We start from the raw sequence: 19,912 nt of genomic DNA, 5'->3' as shown, positions 1-19,912 counted from the left end.
GGCAGCTCTGCCTCCTGGGCTTCCCAGGAGGAAGGTGTAGTCGGCTCAAGGGCAGTCTGGCCCTCAGGTCGGAAGGTCACATGATTCTGAATCTCCTCTCAGCCCTGGCTCCCAGGGCCCCAGTGAGTTTGTTGAGCATTTGTCATTCCTCCTTCCCCATTCTCACAAACACCTCCGAGTGGCACCTCAGCCCACAGCCTTGCTCTGGCCATGGGAGCAGAGCATGAGTGACTGCTCACAGGGCTTTGTGCCTGCAGGGTTTTGAAGAGAGCGATGGCAAGAGAGCCGCAGACCTGGGTTCAGAGCCCAGCCCCTTTCCCCGCTGAGCTCCCTGCACATTTCTGGAACTCGGCACTTTGGCGTCTCCATTAGTAGAAGGAGACAGATGTGGCCGCTGTCCTGTAGCTGCAGGTGCTCGTGGTGAAGCAGGTGCGATGGGTCATATTGTGGGGTTCACAAGTTCCTTGCACCTCCCGGGGCGGTGGGGGGCGAGGAGAGGAGGGAGGACAGTTGCCGGACGAAACCTAGTATGCCCAGTTAAGTTTGTGTTTCAGAGAAACAATGAAAACTTTTTTGGTACAAGTATGTCCCAAATATTGGGAATCGAGGGGATGGGTGTTCCATATATTTATTTGCTAAATGTGGCAACCCTGCCACACACAGCTGTGGCCCCCAAATGGAATTGCAGACTGGAGCCAGAACCCCTCCCACCAGGCTCTGTAACCCCAAGTCTCACAGGGGGCCCTGGACTTCTCAGTCAGCACAAGGCTGTGTTTCTAACCTGCTTGAACTGAAGCAGCACCACACCCCCTACCCTGAGCTTGAAAGGTGGGAGAGAGCCTAACATCAGCGAGCACCAAATGATTCGGTTGCCCAGCTCATCCTAGTGAGACAGCCCTGGACTGGACCTGCCTTCAGGGCGCTCAGTCTGGGAAAGGGAGGACATTGCACGCTGGGGTAAGTGGGCTGGGAGGGGTGGGGCCCAGCAGGCTGAGTTTCACTGGCTCAGAGTCATGGCCCCACCAAACTGCATACTTGTTCCCTATCAACTGCTGTCAGTCTGTCTGTCTCGATGTCCTCCTCTCATGGCCGTGGGCTCCCCCATCCCCAGGCTCCCTCCACCTCCCCCAGGCCCTTCGGACACCTCAGGCCCCTGAGCTCTCTCTTCCTTTTGGTCCCGGGGAAAGCTGCCACAGCTTCTCAGACCTTTCCCCTTTGGCTCTTGGGGACACTTGGCTTCCTGGGGTGTGTGTGTGTGTGTGTGTGTGTGTGTGTGTGTAATACCAACCTAGCATCTGAGCATAGAATTAACGTTGACCTATGTGGCTGCTCTGTGTACACACGCCTATTTACTTATATGTGGGCTCCAGAGTGGGGTGGCCAGAGTGTAAATCCTGGGGCTCACATAATTAATTTTGTGGCTCTGAATAAGTTACTCAACCTCTCTGAGCCTCAAATCTCCCTCTGCCAACTTTAGATAATAGTAGCATCTACCTCCAAAGATTGCCTTAACAATCAACTGAGATTCCCTGGCACAGTGCCGGGCATGAAAAACTCAGGAAATGTTAGCTATTCTAAATAGTATGTTTGCAAAGGTGGCTGTGGGACTTCTTGTAAAAACGTGCAGGACAGACACGCTTTCCCTCACCCTGCCCGCCATCTCTGTTCCATTGCTGGCATTAGAACTTTTCCTGTCAAGCGGGTTCTCTCGTGACAGCGGAGGTGTGGCGTCACTGGTGCCTCAGGAAGGCCCGGAGGCAGTCACGTGCTGATGCAGGTGTGGGGTTTGAAGGAATGAGGACCCACCCGAGAAGGGTCTGAGGCAAAGGGAAAATAAGAGACGATGTGATGAGGCCATTGGCGCCTTTCACTCTGAAAGGGATGAGCCAGACTCGGGGGGCAGTGTGGCTGATTCCAGTGGGCACACCACCCCTTCGTCCCCTGTGCCCACCTACAACCACTCAGTGCCAAGGGGCCTGTGTTTGACCCACACTTCCTGAGAGCCAGTGGGAGGCGGGGACAGTCCAGTGACAGGTTTCACAGTGGCCAGGGCGTACCCTGGCCAAGCTGCACGGCTGTCAACCAGGACCCGCTGGCCAGTCTTGCGAAGGACGAGGCTCCAGAGGCAGGAGCCTCAGGGAGTGGGAGTAAGGCCGTGGCCTTCTGTCCTAGGTGCCTGCTTCTCCCGCGAGAGGTTCTGTTGCATTTTCGTCAACTCTGGTCTGTGTCTCTCTGGTTGCCACCTGCTTTGGCTTAAGTGCTGTTTTGGCTCGCCACTGATTTCACGCTGTTCTGATGCACTTCCATCTCCTGCTGCCTCTCCATTCTCCAGTCGAGATCCCTGAGAGGAGGATCTGATTCAGCCAGTCCATCTTTTTTCAGCTAAGCCACCTGGGCCACTTCAGCCCACAGATGGGTGTCTTTGGAGCAGGCGGTTGAGACGGTGGGGTCAGAGGCTTGCATGGAGCACTGCTCCCCGACAGAGCTGAGGAGGACAGTGTACCCCAGCTGGGGCCATGGGCATGGCAAGGTCCCCCACGTATATCTGACACACTAGATAGGAGCTGGCAGCCCTTTGCTGACCTGCTGTGCTTTGGGCATTTCCAGGGCAGAGTGAATCTCCGTCGCCCCCCTGGCCAGCAGCCCCCCTAATCCGCACAATGGGACTGTGACGGTGGACACTGCTGGGGACCCCTGCACACTTGCTCCATGTGGATGATGGATGACAACACACTCTCTGAACACCCGGAACCCGTGGAATTCCTCAACAACTATCTGAGAGACAACCTGCAGCCCCACCCAGGAGTACAGCCAAGGGAAACCAGCAGCCGTCCTGACCTGCCCGGACCTTTGCAGGAGCTGACCTGGGCGTCTGACCCCTCTGAGTCCCCGGAGAGGCAAGATGCTCCTGCCGGGGGCTCTAGAGCCGAGCCTGAGAGCCTGGGGAGCAGGTCTTCCCAGGGGAGCCCACGGCAGAACTCCAGCTCGTCCACGCAGGTGGTGTTCTGGGCGGGCATCCTGCAGGCCCAGATGTGCGTCCTGGACCTGGAGGAGGAGCTGGAGAAGACTGAGGGACTGCGGGCCGAGCTGAGGTCCTGCATCCCTGCGGCTCCCGTGGACCTCCCCCCATTCCCCTCCAGCCCGGCGGGCCCCCTGGGCCCAGGCCCCCCCGCCGGCTCCTCCTCAGGAGAGGACAGCAGCAGGCCCAAGGGAGAGAGCCAGACCCAGGTGTCCCCTGAGGAGGAGACGCCAGACTCCTCCCCAGACTCCTCCCCAGAGTGGGGTGCCGAGGAGGAGAGCCTGTTCTTTGACAACCCCCTCTTCCTGGAGAGCCCCTCCTCAGAGACCAGCATGCCCAGAGAGCGCTTCTCCTGGGGACACTCCAACTGCTGGGCTGACAAGGACGACAACGACGACGGGAGGCCTAAGAGCCCTCAGGCCCTGGAAGGGAGGCCCGAGAGCCCGCAGGCCATGGAGCCACCTCTCCTGCTGGGCAGGGTGCCCTGGGGGCTAGGCGATGAGCCAGACTCAGGGGACAGCGTGGCTGATTCCAGCGGGCACACCACCCCTCCATTCCCTGTGCCCACCTACAAACCACACTCCTTTTCCTGGGCTGAACCCATCCCCACCCCGCAGTCTCCTGCAGCACCTCCCAGCTGGGCGGGGAGCGAGGTAAGCAGGGCATTGGGGACCCGCCCGGAGCTGGGCCTGGGGCACAGAAGGACAGGCTTGCTCTGTGGTCGCCCGGCCCAGACACTCTTCAGATGCCAGGGCCTTTGGGGGCCCTGGAGAAACAAAACAGGAAGGCAGGACCAGTGAGGCCTTCAGAATTATGGAAAATGGATGGATGCTGCACTGTCCACTGAATGTGTGCACATCCATGTCTCCGTCTCGCCGGCTCAGGGGCATGTCTGGACGCGTGGGGTGGGTTAGGTGGGGGGGACTGGCGGCCCCTCTAGGTGCAGCCTGTTCCTGCCCATCCTCAGACTGTACCCTCCCGCCTCTAACACACCCCAACCCCAGACATACCTGCAGGGGTCAGCGGCCTAGCGCCCTCTGCCCCCAGGAGGTTCTGTCGGCGTCCCTCCTCTCTCTCCTTAAGGCAGCATTTTGCTACTTTTAGCTCGTCATCTCCCATTCCTCCTCCCGCCCAGTGTCAGCAGGTCAGGCCCACAGGACGAAGGCAGACGAGCTTGCTATCAGCTAGGACAAGTTCTGGGGACAAGTGTGCGAGACAATAGGGACACAGTTTTCCCAGGGTGGCCTCTGCTGAAGAGATAAGGAAGCTTCAGATGGTGGAGCAGGGCCGAGACTCTAATCTCAGAACCCAGAGAGCCGTGGAGGCCTGCTACCCAGAGGGGAGCCCCCTCCCTAGGTTGCCGCCCTCCGTCACCCCCCCCCCCCCACCCTGTGTGGGCTGGCCTCTTGGCTCTGGGGCCCTTGGGGTCACCTGAGGGGAGCCTGGGGCCCTGTCCTCATCCTTGAGCTTGCAGGGTGCTCCCGCCAGGATGGCAGACCCTGCCCATGGCCTGGTGGCTGTCGCCCTCCCTATCACACAGCCCCTCCTTGGGCTGGTGCTGGGGGAGGCAGGGACCCCTGGGGGACTGTGGAGGGGAGAGGTCGGGCCAAGAAAACAAGTCAGTGGACATGGCCCAGGGCTGGAGGGTATGGGAATGCCCTGGGCATTGCTTCCCCAGGCCAAATGCTGTCCTCTCCATTTCTTCCCTAAGGCTTCTCTGGCAGGTGGTCTTGACCCTGCAGCCTTCTCTGTGGACGAGGCACTGACCTGGGAAATAGGGCATGCCAGATCTGACCCCAGCCCTGCCACCCATCCTCATCCTGTGCGTCCTCCGGCAAGTACCTTCCCCTCTCTGTGCCTCCCTGCCCCCTCTGGGAAGGGCTCAGCAGCAGCACTTCTAGACCCCCCCCCCCCCCCCGCCCCCTAGGATCCTCCCCTGGACAGCAGGGAGGGGTGTGTAACTTAGTCATTCTCCTCCCTCTCCTTCCCCTCTCCCTGCCTGGACTCCTGTTCACATGGATACCCTGTGCCTCTCAACAGGCCCTGCCCAGTCCTCAGACCGAGCAGGGTCCTTCCTGGCCCCAGCTGCCTCTTACCTCCCAGGACAGAGGTGAGACCGGGGGGAGGGAAGGGGGGAGGGAGGGCTGGGACATTGGGCGGTGGCAGGCTTTGCCATCTGGAGTGGGACAGAGGTCATTCTTGGATCGTGGGTATCATGAAGGGCCCATGGTACCCTGTTAGGTAGATCGTGGGGTTAAATGCTCCCCTCACGGAGCAAATGTACGGGGACCCAGGTTTCAATGCCTGGCTCCAGTGGTTTACCTGTCCTGAGCCTGGCCGCCTTGGGGCTGGAGTGCCGAGAGCCCTGTGCCCCTGCACGTGGGAGGATGCTGCAGGAGGAGGGACTGGACGTGCTGCCCAGCCGCAGGGAGGAGCCCGGGGAGGAGGTGGAGGGCTGTCTGTTCTGCCAGGCCCCTGGGCCCCCAGCCTGCTGCTCACCCCCTGCCAGCTCACTCCGCTCTCCCTCAGGTGACAGAGATGCCGAGTGTCCCCAGGAGCCTGCTCCCTGTACCCGTGCCCTGGGCCCCTGGTGGGGCCCAGCCTCTCTGCCAGAGCCCAGCAGCCCTGAGTCTGAGAGCAGAGGCCTCAGGCCCGGGCCCAGCCCGGTGTCCTCATCCTCCTGGGAAGGCAGCCCGCAGCTCCAGGGCCGCCACCCCAGCACCGCCTTACCCACGTGGACATTAGACGCTTCCCGCCTGGCCCTCCTGGAGACAGACGGGCCACAGCCTTGGTCCTCAGAGACAGAGGAGGCCCCAGAGGCCCTAGACCCAGGCAAGGAGGTGAAGAGAGAGGACCCTGTGGGCACTGTCGACGCTGACGCCAGCGGCGCCATCCAGCCCGATGCTCACCTGGCTTCCGCAGGAGGGTAAGTGTGGGCTGGAGCGGCTCCTCGGGTGCGTTGGGGAGCCTTGATCTGGGAGTGGTAGCAGTGCACGCAGGGGTTTGACACTCCTGTAGTTAAGGCAGGGTTATGTGCCCGGCACCAACAGGGCTCTGAGGAGGATGGGGTAGGTTTGAAAGCATCAGAAACCAAAGAGCAGACAGTCGTAACATGGGGTGGGTTTTGAGTCAGAGCCTGTCCAAGGCTGGACAGCAGGAGGGGTGAGTGTCCAGGAAACCTCGCCAGGCCCATGTGCCCAGAGAGATGGGAGTCGTGCCACGTAGCTGTGGGGCGTGGGAGGTCAAAACATGTGACGTGGGGTTACGCAGGCTCTGACTCTGAGGGTCATCTGGGAGAAGCTCCTATCGGAGCCTGGGCCCGGGAGCTGGCTCAGATCTCAGGGGAGCCGGAGCACCATGGCTGGCTTTCCTGGGACCTAAGGGAGGAGTTTGGGGGCCCACAGAGGCCTGAGTAACCCCAGAACTGAGGCCAGAGGTGGGAACAGGCCAGGTGGGAAGCCAGCCGCGTTCCACCCCTCTGTATGCTGGTGAAGACACCAGTTCCTGGGGTCCCACTGGGAAAAGGCGTGTGCTCTGGCTGGCCAAGGAGAGGTCATGCTGAAGAGGCCAGGAGGAGGTGGTAGCAGTGCAGGTTCCGGACCTGAAGCTGCATTGGCTGCAGGGTCAACCCCACTCCCATCTCCATGCCCCTGTGTGTGGCTCAGAGCCCATCCTATCAGATCACAGAGCCCCTCCCATCAGATCACCCATCCCATCAGATCACAGAGCCCCTCCCATCAGATCACAGAGCCCCTCCCATCAGATCACCCATCCTATCAGATCACAGAGCCCCTCCCATCAGATCACCCATCCCATTAGATCACAGAGCCCCTCCCATCAGATCACCCCTCCCATCAGATCACAGATCCCCTCCCATCAGATCACCCCTCCCATCAGATCACAGAGCCCCTCCCATCAGATCACCCATCCCATCAGATCACAGAGCCCCTCCCATCAGATCACCCCTCCCATCAGATCACAGAGCCCCTCCCATCAGATCACCCATCCTATCAGATCACCCATCCCATTAGATCACAGAGCCCCTCCCATCAGATCACCCCTCCCATCAGATCACAGAGCCCCTCCCATCAGATCACCCCTCCCATCAGATCACAGAGCCCCTCCCATCAGATCACCCCTCCCATCAGATCACAGAGCCCCTCCCATCAGATCACCCATCCTATCAGATCAGAGCCCCTCCCATCAGATCACCCATCCCATCAGATCACAGAGCCCCTCCCATCAGATCACAGAGCCCCTCCCATCAGATCACCCATCCCATCAGATCACAGAGCCCCTCCCATCAGATCACAGAGCCCCTCCCATCAGATCACAGAGCCCTCCGCCTCAGGCACCTGGCCACTCCGATGTCCGTGGAGATCCAGAGGCTGGGCCATAGCGGGGTCTCAGAATCTAGACAGAGAGGGGCGCTACCAAAATTAAAGTTACTTCAACCCAAAATCAAACAAGAAAATCCATCTCAAATGAGAACCATACTTCTGTGGTAAATAATGAAAGGTTTAATTGGGGCTTCTTGATAAGTGATCATTTCATAAATAAGCATATTGAGTTTTATATTTAACACAATATAAGAGGCTTAATTTTCCTGGCACAAGCTTTGTGACCCAATAGCTATCTTTCATTCACACTTGACTTTCACAGTGTGATCAGAGACTTGTTTTAATTTATTTTATTATTTTATTTTATTTTATTTTATTTTATTTTATTTTATTTTATTTTATTTTATTTTATTAACAGCTCTGTTAAGATACAAGTCACTCATTGAAAGTATACAGTCCATGACCATATATATTTACAGAGTGGGTTTTCCCTCCAAAGTGTCTCTTTGTCCAGATATCATTACAGGAAGACCACCAATTGACAAAGTCATTTTGGTAAAGTATTTTAGGGCTTCGTCAGTTGATCATCCATAGAGTTAGTTGTCTTAAATGGGACAAGTGTGCCTGTTTTAGTTCCTGCTCTTCACTGTTTGCTGGACTAGCTCTCCTGGCTTCTCTGTCAGTGGTTCCCGGCGTCTTCCTGCACCACTTTTGCCAACTGCACAAAAGCCTGGGAGTTTCTGCCAGATTTGTAACTTTACTTTTCAGTTGGTTTGTACCCTGTTTGCCCTGCCCTGTTGGGTGTTCCTGTGTCAGGACCTTGTAAGAAGTTACCAGCAGACACAGGCCGTTACTTGGAGAGAGGGCCATTTATCAGTGAAATTCTCACGTTGTGATGAGTTCTGCTTCCCTGCACAACCCCTCACTGTGGCAGCTTGGATAACGAGCAGAGCATTCAGATAATGGAGATACCAGGGTGGGTTTGTGCTGTTGCCAGGGAAACCGGAGCATTGGGAGGAAGTGGGACTGGTGACCTCTGAGGGTCTGAGTGTCAGGCTGAGCCGGTGGGTGGCTGGCCTGCACTCACTCGTCCCGGGCCGCCAACCTGTCCTGTCCCCACGGGAAGGCCTTTCTGTACCAGGGCACTAGGGAGAGACAGCGCAGGCCGATGTTCCAGCCTTCACCATCCCGAAGCCAGCCTGGCTTCCTATTCTTGCCTCATCCAAGCACCTTCCTCGGTCGCAGGTCTAGCCGTGGGAGCTAGAGTTGGAGGGTGTGAGAGGGACAGGCCTGCTGAGGGTTCCTCCACGACCTGATCCAAAACCCCTTTGTGCCCATCGACTGAGAGTGAGGGCTCTGATGGCCTTTTGCAGGCTTCCTGAGAGCCCCATGCCCCAAGGGAAGTCCCCAGAGGAGGGCCAGGGGCCGCAGGCTGCAGACAAGCTGGCCAATGGCGTCAGGACGGACAAGCAGGCCTGGGACCTGGCCTCCCGCCTCTACCGCCTGGAGGGTTTCCGGAAGTCCGAGGTGGCTGTGCACCTGCGGAAGAAGTAAGGGGCTCAGCCTGAGCAAGGGGCCCTTGGGTGAGGTGGGCAGGCTCGTTCCACCCCCCCCCCCCCCCCCTTAGTCCTCCAGTCCATTGCTGACTCTCACCCCATCGTCCTGTCCTGGTGGTACCCTTCCCCTGTCCAAGCCTTCCTCTTCCTGTTCACTGGTATCACCCCTTCTCCACGCCCTTACCCAGCTTAGAGCCACTGGATTGTCCACTTTGCCTCCCTGCCCTGATCACATGTGGCCCTGCCACCCAGTGTGAGGAGGGGACCGGTACAGATCAGACCCTAGCTGTCCCTTGCCCTCTCAGGACCCAGGGTCCAGCTGGCTGGGCCTCTGCCTTGCTCGGGGTCCCCAGTTCCAATTCCCAGGCCCTGGGATGTGTGCAGCCACAGGGTTCCCTCTGCGCCTGTGCCTCCTGCCCCCTCCTCCACCCAGACATGATCTCCACTTCCCTCCACAGCAATGACTTCAGCAGGGCAGTGGCTCAGGAGTACCTGTCCTTCTTCCAGTTCGGTGGCCAGAGCCTGGACCGAGCCCTTCGGTAATGCCTGGGCCCTCCCTGGGGAGGAGGGGTGGTCGGGCAGACCCTGCCCAAGCTCAGGGCCTGCTGTCCAGCCTGGGCCTGTCCTGATCCGGGCCTCCTCCCAGGAGCTTCCTCCAGGCGCTGGTGCTCAGCGGGGAGACCCAGGAGCGGGAGCGAGTCCTGTTCCAGTTCTCCAGGCGCTTCCACCACTGCAACCCCGGGCTCTTCTCCTCAGTAGGTAGGAGCCTACGCGGGAGTTCCCTGGTGGCAGCTGGTGGGGTGAGCTTGGGGGCTGTGGGGAGCTACAACCCCCAGTTGAGGGTCCCCTGCCGATTGTGGGCAGAGGGAGAGCCAAGTCCGGTCCCAGCACTTTCTCTCCACTCCCCTCTCTGGGACAGATTCCGTGCACACCTTGACCTGCGCCATCATGCTCCTGAACACGGACCTGCACGGCCCGGTGAGCATGTGGGGAGGGCGTTTGTGGGACCCGAGGCCTAGGAGGAGCCAGGAAGGACCGTGGGGACCTGGAGAAGGTTCCAGAGTGGCTGGCCAGGCGTTCCCTCTAGGTGGCGGGTGCCAGCTGTCCCACTTCTCTCCATGCCACAGAACATTGGGAAGAGCATGAGCTGCCAGGAATTCATAAACAACCTGAACGGCCTGCAGGACGGCGGGAACTTCCCCAAGGAGCTGCTGAAGGTGCGCTGCCAGGGCTGCCCACAGAAGGCTCCACCCGGGCCTGAGCCTGGCTCCCCATCCACGGAATGCTGCACTCGGGCCTGGGCCTGGCTCTGCCCAAATATGCTCCAAAGACAGGGCCAGAGTCCTGAATGCAGGGTCACCATGGGATTTGTTAGCTTGTGCAAGTGCCCAGTCCGGCCCTGGGCCTCCTGGACCAGACTTCTGGGGTTGGAGCCCCGAAATGGTCACAAAGCTTAATTCTGAGGCCTGTGAAATCGGGGAAGCACTGGGTTGTTGTTTTTTCTTCTTCTTCTCTAAATGAAAAAAGGCAACACTTTTAAGAGAAAGTCTAGAGCCAGTGCTCCAGCGTTTGAGTCCTTGTCTTGGACAACTTGGGTTCCTCCTGGGTTGAACCACTTAAGTGTCGTCCAGTGAGTCAGGAGTTCACACAGTGCCTGGCACACAGTGTGCTCTTTATTAGCAATCGCAGCATTTGTTCCCGTGTCCTTCAGTGAGCATTTATTGAGCACTTACTGTGTGCCAGGCCCCTGTAGGTGTGCCCAGGACTACACAAAGCTGGCATGATGCATCTATGTGAATACTGTTATGTCACGTAGAAGCTCGGCACCTCACTCCTTCATTCAGTGGTCATTGGCCCCATCAGTCAGCCGGCCTGCTCTGCTCTGTCAGGCCCCTCCGTGCAGGATGGCATGTGGATGAGTCCTTTCTCTTGGAGAGAAGAAGTTCAGGCCTCACTGAGCTCAGGTGGAGACTAGGACAGCACAATGTCTGGCACCTGCCAGATGCTCCATGAACGGCTGCATGTGTGTGTGTGTGTGTGTGTGTGTGTGTGTGTGTGTGCCTGCACAGATGAGCTCCTTCCCAGTCACGGAAGGGGGGCAGCTGTTTTGGGGCGGAAGAGGCAGGCTGCAGTAGCCCTCCCCCTACTTCTGCCAGACGGAGTTTGGGCCTCGCAGCCTGGGGCTCCGTGACCACCATGAGCCTTTGTTGCAGGCCCTGTACTGGTCTATCCGGAGTGAGAAGCTGGAGTGGGCCGTGTAAGTGACTTTCCCTCCCCACACTCCTCCCTCGCCTCCGCCATCCTTCCCTCCTCCCGGCCTACCTGGGGGCAGGTAACACCTGAGGAGCCAGAGGCAGGGGGGGGTGGGAAGACGGGAACAGATGGGTTGCTTTGAAAGATTTCTTCTGGGGTCTCCTGAGATGTGGCTCCCCAGTGAGAGAGAAAGAGTGGGGGCCCCTATCGGCACCTCAGCCTGCTTCTCTCCGTTCAGGGACGAAGAAGACGCAGCCAGGCCTGAGAAGGCCCGGTCCTCACCGCTCGGTGGCAAGATGAGCAGCCCCTTCCTGCAGCTGGCTCCGGATCCCGTGGGGCCCACCTACAAGCAGGGCATCCTGGCTCGGAAGATGCATCACGACGTGGACGGCAAGAAGAGTGGGTGTCTCCTCTGTGCGGGGCCTCTGTCTGTGGGGGTGTGGAGGGCTCTGCTCAGGGGAGCGTGCTGACGTGTGCACGGGTGACAGGCAGCCCACGGAACTGCCTGGATGGTGACTGTGTGAGGCACCACCGGGAGGGTGGGGGGCAGACCCAGGAGGGACCGATATTCCTGCCCCTGAGCCCTGTGCTGAGGCAGAAGCCAGATAAGTCATCGGTGTGGGAGCAGTGTAGGAAGGGCCAGTTGAAGGATGGGCTGTGGAGGGGGCGAGGCTTGGGGTTTTGTTTGGGTGGATGTGGGAGACAGGCGCGTTAAGGCTCCTGGGAAATGATGAATCTGAACGGAAGCTCAGAAGGTCTGGGTGTCTGAAGGCGGGCAGAGGGTGAGCCCATGAAGAAGGAGCAGGCATAGTTTGTTCCAAACATGGGGTGTGTGAAAGAGAACGCTGGGACATGCACTGGGGGCAGCATCACCCGGGTCTGCATTCTAGGGAAGGCCTAGAATGAGGTGGGGGGTGTTAAGCGGCACAAGGCCCACATGGCTGGAGCTTTAGAGCAGGCAGCAGCAGGAATCCCAGCCAGGGAACCAACCAGGGCACCAGCATCCCACAGGCCCGTGCAAGGCAGTGACCACAGGGAGCAGGCCCTCTCCTGCCCACGGGCTCCGCCCCGTGCCTCTCTGGAAGGACTCAGGAAGCCGAGGTCACCGCAGGGACTGAAGGATGTCCGAGCTGGGGCTGTGCTGGGGGTGGGTGTGTCTGGAGAGGGGATGGTCTGTCAAATTTGTTGTTTGTCAATAGTCCTCATCTGTTTGGGTTTCCGCATGTGACTGCCTGTGTGTACAGTGTGGCACATGCCTGTGTGTGAGGCTGTGTTTTGTGTGTCTGAATGATGCTTTGTGCTTATGTGCACCTGGGACTGGGGGGCTGGAGCTGGTGTGAGGGGTGAAGAGGGGGGCCTGGGTGTGTCTGAGGGCATCTGGGTGGGGTGCCCCCACTCACCTGTGCATTCTGCTCCTGGGCAGCGCCATGGGGCAAACGTGGCTGGAAGATGCTGCACACCTTGCTCCGAGGGATGGTCCTCTACTTCCTGAAGGTAAGGGTGCTCACATTCCGATGCGTGGGAGGAGGGGAAGGCCTCTTATGGGGGGGAGGGAAGGCCTAGAATGAGGTGGGGGGTGTTAAGGGGCTGCTACTGAAAACCTCTTTTCTGAGCCGCTGTGCCCTGTGGCAGGGAGAAGACCACAGCCCCGAAGGGGAGAGTTTGGTGGGGCAGATGGTGGACGAGCCTGTGGGGGTGCACCACTCGCTGGCCTCGCCGGCCACCCATTACACCAAGAAGCCACACGTCTTCCAGCTGCGGACGGCCGACTGGCGCCTCTACCTCTTCCAGGCACCGTGAGTCTGGGTGGAGGCCAGCAGAAGGGCCCCACTTCCTGTCCCCTGAGCCCTGCCCTGACGGGGCTGCCATCTGGACCAGCAGACATTAGCAGCCCTGCTGAGGGCTCTGGTGCACACTAGACCTTAGCAGCCCCACTGAGGGCTCTGGTGCACACTAAGCAGGGCTCCCGCAGCCCCGCCCTGCCCTGCCCGGCCCTGCCCGGCCCACAGCCCACCTGGCCAGTGGGGCTCTGCCCCATAAGCACAGGTCAGCATCCCAGTTTTGGACAGAGGCTCGATTCAAGGGTAACAATGACATTTTGGGGGGCATTTGATAGAAAAGCTGTTGTCGTCCGGATTTTCCTCTTTGATGAAGGGGAAATACACCCGTGGAGGTCAGCCACTGTGCTAGCCACAGCGCTTCTGGCTTCTTGAGGCTCCAGGCCTGCTGGACTGCTGTGAGAACACAGGAGCTGTGGGTGGGGGTTGGGGGAGGTGGGGTAAGCGACAGGACAGATTCTGAGGCCCTGGGGACCCACCGCCTCCCTGCCCTCAGCACTGCCAAGGAGATGAGTTCCTGGATCGCGCGCATCAACCTGGCCGCCGCCACGCACTCAGCGCCGCCCTTCCCCGCCGCGGTGGGCTCCCAGCGCAGATTCGTGCGGCCCATCCTGCCCGTGGGCCCTGCCCAGAGCTCCCTGGTACGGCCCTGGGGAGGCGGGTGGGGCAGGGCCATGTGGGGGTGGTGCATACACTGGGAGACTAGAGCAGAGATGGGAGCGCGGGGCTGCGCACCTGGCCCCGGAAGGAGGAGGGCTGCTGCACACCCGGACCCGGGAAGGGGGATGAGTCTGCACACCTGGCTCTGGGAACTGCAGGGGTGGGGTGGGCTGCGCACCTGGGCCCAGAAGCTCGGGATTGCTTCTCCCAACGCCTCCTGCAACTAGGAGGAGCAGCACCGGTCCCACGAGAACTGCTTGGACGCTGCCTCCGACGACTTGCTGGACCTGCAGAGGAACTTGCCTGAGCGGCGAGGCCGCGGCCGGGAGCTGGAGGAATACCGCCTGCGGAAGGAGTACCTGGAGCACGAGGTGAGCCGCCGGCCCCCGGCCGCCCCCTCGTGGCCGCGTCTGGTCCTGCAGCCTTCGCTCCTCTCTGGCTCAGGGCAGGGGAGGTGCTGTCTGCGCACCTGTGCTTGCGCAGGGCGTGTGCCCTGTGTTCTGGGATCGTGGACCAGCCGCTTATCTGAAACACTAGTAGGGGACATTATTTTTATGACTGTTTTCTCCTAAGAGTATATTTGGCTTTTCTTAAGTTGAAGGAAATAGTATTTTAGGTTATTTCCCCTAATACCTACCTAATAATAATAGGCTGCATTTGTGGCGCTTGTATTACTTGCTGGGATTATCTTACTAAATTATCTAACAGCTCTGGGGTAGGGACTATGATTCTCATTTTATAGGTGAGGAAACTGAGGCATGGAGAGAGCAAATAAGTCATCCAAACCTGATCAGTGTACATGCTACTCCAGTCCTTCACAGTCTTAACAAAGGAATGACCTTTATTAGCTCCATGATTGACCCAAAATGTTTTAACCCCCAGCTCCCCACCCAAAATTCTGCTTTGGCCTGACATTGATGCACATTCTAGAACCTAAGCAGCGAGTGTAGATGAGGGGCAGTGTGACAACAGAGGGGTCAGAGATGATCCAAAGGCAGAGACCAGAGATGCAATAGTCAGTGTCACCTGCTGGCTGTACCACCCTCACCTCCTGGTCATCCCCTCTGGCTTTTTGCTGCACTCGTGGCAGTGAGCACACCATTTCTCAGAGGCCCAGGTGTGGCCAGCAAGACCCAGGTCTGCCTGCAGAACTCCAGCCCCTCCCACCAGAGACCGGAGAGGTCTTTAGCAGCTGCTAGCCCCTCTGGAGCCCTCCAGTCCTTTACAAACAGGCTCATGATGGTGCCCCACCCAACCTCCCAGCCTGGGACAAGGAAACGACCTCATGGGGTGTCCCCCCACCCCTGGGGCTGGGATAATGGCCTCACAGGATGGAGGGTGAGAAAGCACGGACCAAAACGGAAACTGTATCTGGAGGTGCTAGTTACAGTGTCCTGAGGAGTGTGAGCTGACGAAGGCTGTTCACATCATGCTCTCCAGATGCCAGTTGTTACCATGCTGCTCAGCCTCAGCCAGGTTTCAGCACAGGCGTGAGCCATCGAGTGCAGTGCTGCATGGGCCCCAGGCCTCTTGGGTCCTGGCCTCTCAGAGTCTGGGAGACGGTGGTTATAGCGCACACGGTGTTGGCCGTGAGAACAGGGCTGGCCGGCCCGTGTTACTGTAACAGAATAGTGGCAGGGCTCTCACACGCTACTGCTTTGTTCTGCAAAGCCTGGTTTCAGGTGCTACACCGGCGCTCGCTGTCAGTCCAGCCCCTCTCTGCAGCAGCTTTTATTTTCATTTTTTATTAAAATAATATATTTTATTGATTTTTTTACAGAGGAAGAGAGAGGGATAGAGAGTTATAAACACTGATGAGAGAGAATCATTGATCAGCTGCCTCTTGTTCACCCCCTACTGGGGATGTGCGTGCAACCAAGGTACATGTCCTTGACTGGAATCGAACCTGGGACCTTTCAGTCTGCAAACCGATGCTCTATCCACTGAGCCAAATTGGTTTCAGCTCTACAGCAGTTTTTATTGTCACAGCTTCATACACACGCTATCTGTCCAGCCCTCACGATTCCAGCCCCTGCCCCCCGCTGGGAGCCAGGGGGTGCTAAGGTGGGGTGCCTGTGTTTTGCAGAAAACCCGCTATGAGATGTATGTGCAGCTGCTGGTGACCCGCCTGCACTGCCCCTCGGACGACCTGGACCTGTGGGAGGAGCAGCTGGGGAGGGAGGCTGCGGGCCCCCAGGAGCCCAAGCCCAGCCTGAAGAAGTCCCACTCCAGCCCCTCCCTGCACCAGGACGAGGCCCCCACCACCGCCAAGGTGAAGCGCAACATCTCCGAGCGCAGAACCTACCGGAAGATTATTCCCAAGCGGAACCGCCATCAGCTGTGAAGTGTCACTCACAGACCTCGGCCCCTGCACTGGGGCAGACCTGGGCTGCAGCCCTGTGGGATGGAGGAGAGGCCTCTGCTGAAGGACAGCCATCTGTGCTTGCCCGAGGACTGCTCTGCCTTGCCCGCCCCTGTGGCAGGTCCTCAGGCAGGTCCCTGGCCACTGAGGAAGGTGGGAGGCCAAAGATTTGGCTCCTCTCCCGAAGTTTGCTCCATGTCACTCTTCACTCCTCCGAATCCAGAATGGCCCCTTTTCCTGGGCCTGGGGCAGCTCAGCCCTTGGGGAAGCAGAGCTGATGGTCCCCATGCTTCTAGAAGAGAGCCTGGGGCAGCCGAGGCCTCTGGGCGGTCAGGCCCCCGGGATAGTCTTGCCCTGGGAATCAGGTGACCTGCTGGGAGAGGTCCGGGAAGACCCCAGCGAGCCTTCTGTCGTCGGGCCCTGCTCAGGGTGGGGCTGCTGTCAGGGACAGGGCCCTGTGAGGCTGGCTCTGGGACTGCACCTTTGTCTCCTCAGCCCTACAGGGGGCCCTGCAGGGCCAATGAGAGCACCCCACCTCCCATGCCCAATTGCTAATCAACAGAGCAGAGCCAATGGCCCCAGAGCGGTGGGGGCTCCAGGGCTCTGGGAGCCCTGAACAAGGGGCCTTTGTGTCCCCGCGCCAGGAAAGAGGCTCAGATCCCTGGGGAGGCTGAGGAGGAGGTGGTGACACAGCCCCTGGGGCTCTCCTGGCAGGAGCTGCTGCTGAGGAAGGGTTGAGAGTCAGGGTGGAGGCCTGGACCCCCTCCCCACATCCCAGCCCATATACCTCCATTCCCCAGGGGCACCAGGCCCCTCTGGGCCCTGCCCTCCCTGTGTGTCCCCTGGAGCGACCCGCAGGGTGGGGCGGGGGGTTGTTCTGAAGTGGTTCTCAGACACCCACGGATCTGAGGCTGTGCCAGTGGGAAGGAGGCTGGGCTGGGGGAGCAGCCACCATTGTCTCTGTTCAGCCAAGTGTGCCCACAGGCTGCCCGCCAAGAGGGGCCTCTGCTGCCTGCCTGCCGCCTGCTGGCTGCCGCACTGCCGCTCCACCTTCCTGCCGGCCTCCCCCTCGTCCATGCTTGTAACCAGCCCTGTGGCCTGGAACTCCCCCAAGCTGGGCTGGCCCTTCGGGGCCACGAGAGGTTTCTGACCAGAGCCCGGGGCTGAGCCATGCACCCAATGGGTGTGCAATAAATACAGGCCAGTGAAGAAGGTGTGCACGAGTGTGTGATTGGGGGTGGGGGGTGGGCAGCTGTTCTTTGTCAGGCTGTATCCCCTCTGCCCTGTGGGCATAAGCACGTCTATGAGTATGTACGTGTGTCTGCATGTGCATATGTGTTTATATGTGTCTCTGTGTCTGCGTGTAGATGTGTGTTTGCATATATGTATATGTGTGTCTATATGTCTGCATGTATATGCCTGTCTTCAGGTGTGTTTGTGTGTCTGTGGATGCATGTCTGTGTGTGTGTCTGTTCATGTATATAGAGGAGTGTGTGTTTGTGTGCAGGAGTCACACATTTACTATCAAACTGGAGGGGACCTCAGAATCGTTTATGCACGCACTGGTTCATTTATCCATTTCACAAACAATATTGACACTTTTCATGGGCCAGTGCTAAGGAGCTAAAAATGAATGGACCACATCCCTGACCTCCGGGAGGTGATAGTGCTGCTCTGGTTCCCAGCTGTTGGCATGGAAACACTCATCTCTCAGTGCAGTGAGCGGAAGACACCATCCCACCTGCGATGAGGGTTTGGGTCCTGTAGGGTTTGTTCCCGGGCGTGAAACTAGCAACCCTTAGGCCCTGGGTCGCCCTGATACAAACACAGGTAACAGCGCGCAGAGTCCGATGGCCCTGTGTTATGGAGGTGAAAGCCTGGTTTCAGGTGAATGTGACTGGGCTCAGAGCTGACAATTAAGCTCAATGGCCTTGGATGAGGTGTTTGACCTCACTGGATGCGTATCCTTATTCTAAAACAATGAAAGGAGAAGTATGTCTGCCTGTGGGCATGTGTATAACACTTGATGCTTCTTTGCTCATGAAAAGCTGGCACCTCCTTTCACTTGGGCATGTGAGGCCTGTGGAGCCAGGGGCTGGTGCCCAGGTCCCAGCCAGTGTTGCCAGGCTACTCATGCCAGATGCCTGGTGGGTGGAGACTGGGCTGTTGGGCTGCAGTCATGGTGGGTGGCCACGAGGGGGCGGGCTTGCATCTTCCTGGCTTCTGGGCCCAGGTGCTTGCTGCAACGCTGGGCTCACTGATGGCAGGAAGCCAGCCTGTGTCCTCTACAGAACCAGGAGTGGCTCAGGCCAGGCCTCCCACATTCAAACATGTCTTCACCACGCAAAGGGTAGGGACTTTGACATCGTGTAGGGACTTTGACATCGTCCTGCAGATGAGAGAAAAACTCTTTTTTTTTTTTTTTTTTTAATATTTTATACAGAGAGGAAGGGAGAGAGATAGAGAGTTAGAAACATCGATGAGCGAGAGTCAGCTGCCTCTTGCACACCCCCTACTGGGGATATGCCCACAACCAAAGTACATGCCCTTGACCGGAATTGAACCTGGGTCCCTTCAGTCCCCAAGCCGACACTCTATCCATTGAGCCAAACCGGTTTCGGCGAGAGGGAAAATCTTTCTGCAGCCTTATGGGGACAGCCTAGAGCAGCAGACTCCCACTGGTGGTCTGAGAAGTCTGAAAGGCTGCCGACCGCTGGCCTGGAGCTCCCCACAGAACTGACCCCAGTGACCTAGGAAAGTGAAAACAAGCCCAGTCCTGGGCGTGGGGCCGTCAGACCCTCCAGCCAATATTTGACTCACCTCCCTCTCCCCGAGACGAGCGGGGTCCTGCAAGTTGGCAGAGTGTGTCTGTGTCCTCCCTCCCCTCCAGGGGAGCGCAGGCTCCAGGGCCCTGAGCTGCCCTGACCGGGTGGGACTGGACTCCTCCTGCCTCTCAGCATCAGTGAGGCCTGGCTTTCTGCTGGTGACATCCTGTAATCTGCCAGGCACCGCGGAAGAATAAAAGGTCACAAGGCCTCAGCCTGGCTTTTCCTCTGGGGGCTCAGAGTCAGAGGGAGACAGGTGGGGTGCATCGGGGTTGGAAGGAGCTGGGCTGGAGGGTGGGGGAGGCAGGTTGAGGAAGGCACAATATAAGAGGGGCCTTTAGGCCAGATCCCCAAGAATCTCACGTGAAGCCCAGGAGTGTGGCTTTCCAGCAAAAGAGGGACGTGCAGGGCTTGGAAACAGCCCAGGAGCCTTGCTTTCAGGGGACAAAACAATTTGAGTAAGGCCAACTGGCAGGGACCGAACATGGCCTGGAGATGGTCTTGTTCTCTTATTAGTGTAACTTTCTGTAAGTAAAAAAAAAAAAAGAAAGAAAGAAAGAAGGGGGGGGGGGCGAGGAGGGACAGCGGCCTGGAACCTGGGACCAGGTGGCGATCCCACACCTGGCCCTCCTCCTCCCTTGTCCTCCCACCCCAGGTGCTCCCAGGGATTTACAGGTGTCAGAATTCCTGCTCTCTCATGGCTCCCCCCACCGCCCCTCCGCCAGCACCTGTGCCTCCAGCTCTTCTGGATGCCACATCCCTCACCATCAACTGTGGCTCACACCTTTACCTGCCCCTTCTTCCTCTGTCTCTGGAGGGAGAGGTGCTCTCTGCGTTCCTGAGTGGACGGACCCCTCTCCTGAGCCCACACACAGCCCATCAGCTCCACCCATCACCATGAAATGGGGTCCTGGCTGCTCCTTGGGCCTAATCTCCACCCTCTTCACCATCTTGCCTTGCAAACACCTTTAAGTCTCCCCTTCATGAAGAAAAAGATGCTATTTCTAGCCATTTCCCTCCCTCACCTGGCTCCTTGCTCCCTCCCAGCCACAACTCGCT

The 19,912-nt window shown here is 58.7% G+C and overlaps 1 protein-coding gene across 4 annotated transcripts in view; it reads left to right on the top strand.

The window, feature by feature from the left end:
• PSD4 (pleckstrin and Sec7 domain containing 4) overlaps positions 1–17,237 on the top strand; it is a 32,243-nt gene extending 15,006 nt beyond the window's left edge. For 2 of the 4 annotated variants that reach the window (XM_036435968.2, XM_036435967.2), the window contains exons 2-17: positions 2,608–3,672; positions 4,731–4,853; positions 5,021–5,129; positions 5,549–5,945; positions 8,733–8,909; positions 9,374–9,454; positions 9,562–9,674; positions 9,835–9,893; positions 10,043–10,132; positions 11,129–11,172; positions 11,407–11,567; positions 12,592–12,662; positions 12,801–12,964; positions 13,503–13,647; positions 13,894–14,037; positions 15,753–17,237. In XM_036435968.2, the coding sequence (XP_036291861.1) occupies positions 2,710–3,672; positions 4,731–4,853; positions 5,021–5,129; positions 5,549–5,945; positions 8,733–8,909; positions 9,374–9,454; positions 9,562–9,674; positions 9,835–9,893; positions 10,043–10,132; positions 11,129–11,172; positions 11,407–11,567; positions 12,592–12,662; positions 12,801–12,964; positions 13,503–13,647; positions 13,894–14,037; positions 15,753–16,010 (3,099 nt within the window). In that variant the 5' untranslated portion in view covers positions 2,608–2,709 and the 3' untranslated portion in view covers positions 16,011–17,237. The remainder of the gene's footprint in view (positions 1–2,607; positions 3,673–4,730; positions 4,854–5,020; positions 5,130–5,548; positions 5,946–8,732; positions 8,910–9,373; positions 9,455–9,561; positions 9,675–9,834; positions 9,894–10,042; positions 10,133–11,128; positions 11,173–11,406; positions 11,568–12,591; positions 12,663–12,800; positions 12,965–13,502; positions 13,648–13,893; positions 14,038–15,752) is intronic. The other 2 variants (XM_036435970.2, XM_045580979.1) reach the window with 2 other exon arrangements.
• Positions 17,238–19,912: the final 2,675 nt, after the last annotated feature.

This window comes from Pipistrellus kuhlii, unplaced genomic scaffold (assembly GCF_014108245.1).
Source record: "Pipistrellus kuhlii isolate mPipKuh1 unplaced genomic scaffold, mPipKuh1.p scaffold_m20_p_13, whole genome shotgun sequence".
In the NCBI taxonomy this organism is placed as follows: domain Eukaryota; kingdom Metazoa; phylum Chordata; class Mammalia; order Chiroptera; family Vespertilionidae; genus Pipistrellus; species Pipistrellus kuhlii.
This window is presented reverse-complemented; position numbering and strand designations above follow the sequence as displayed.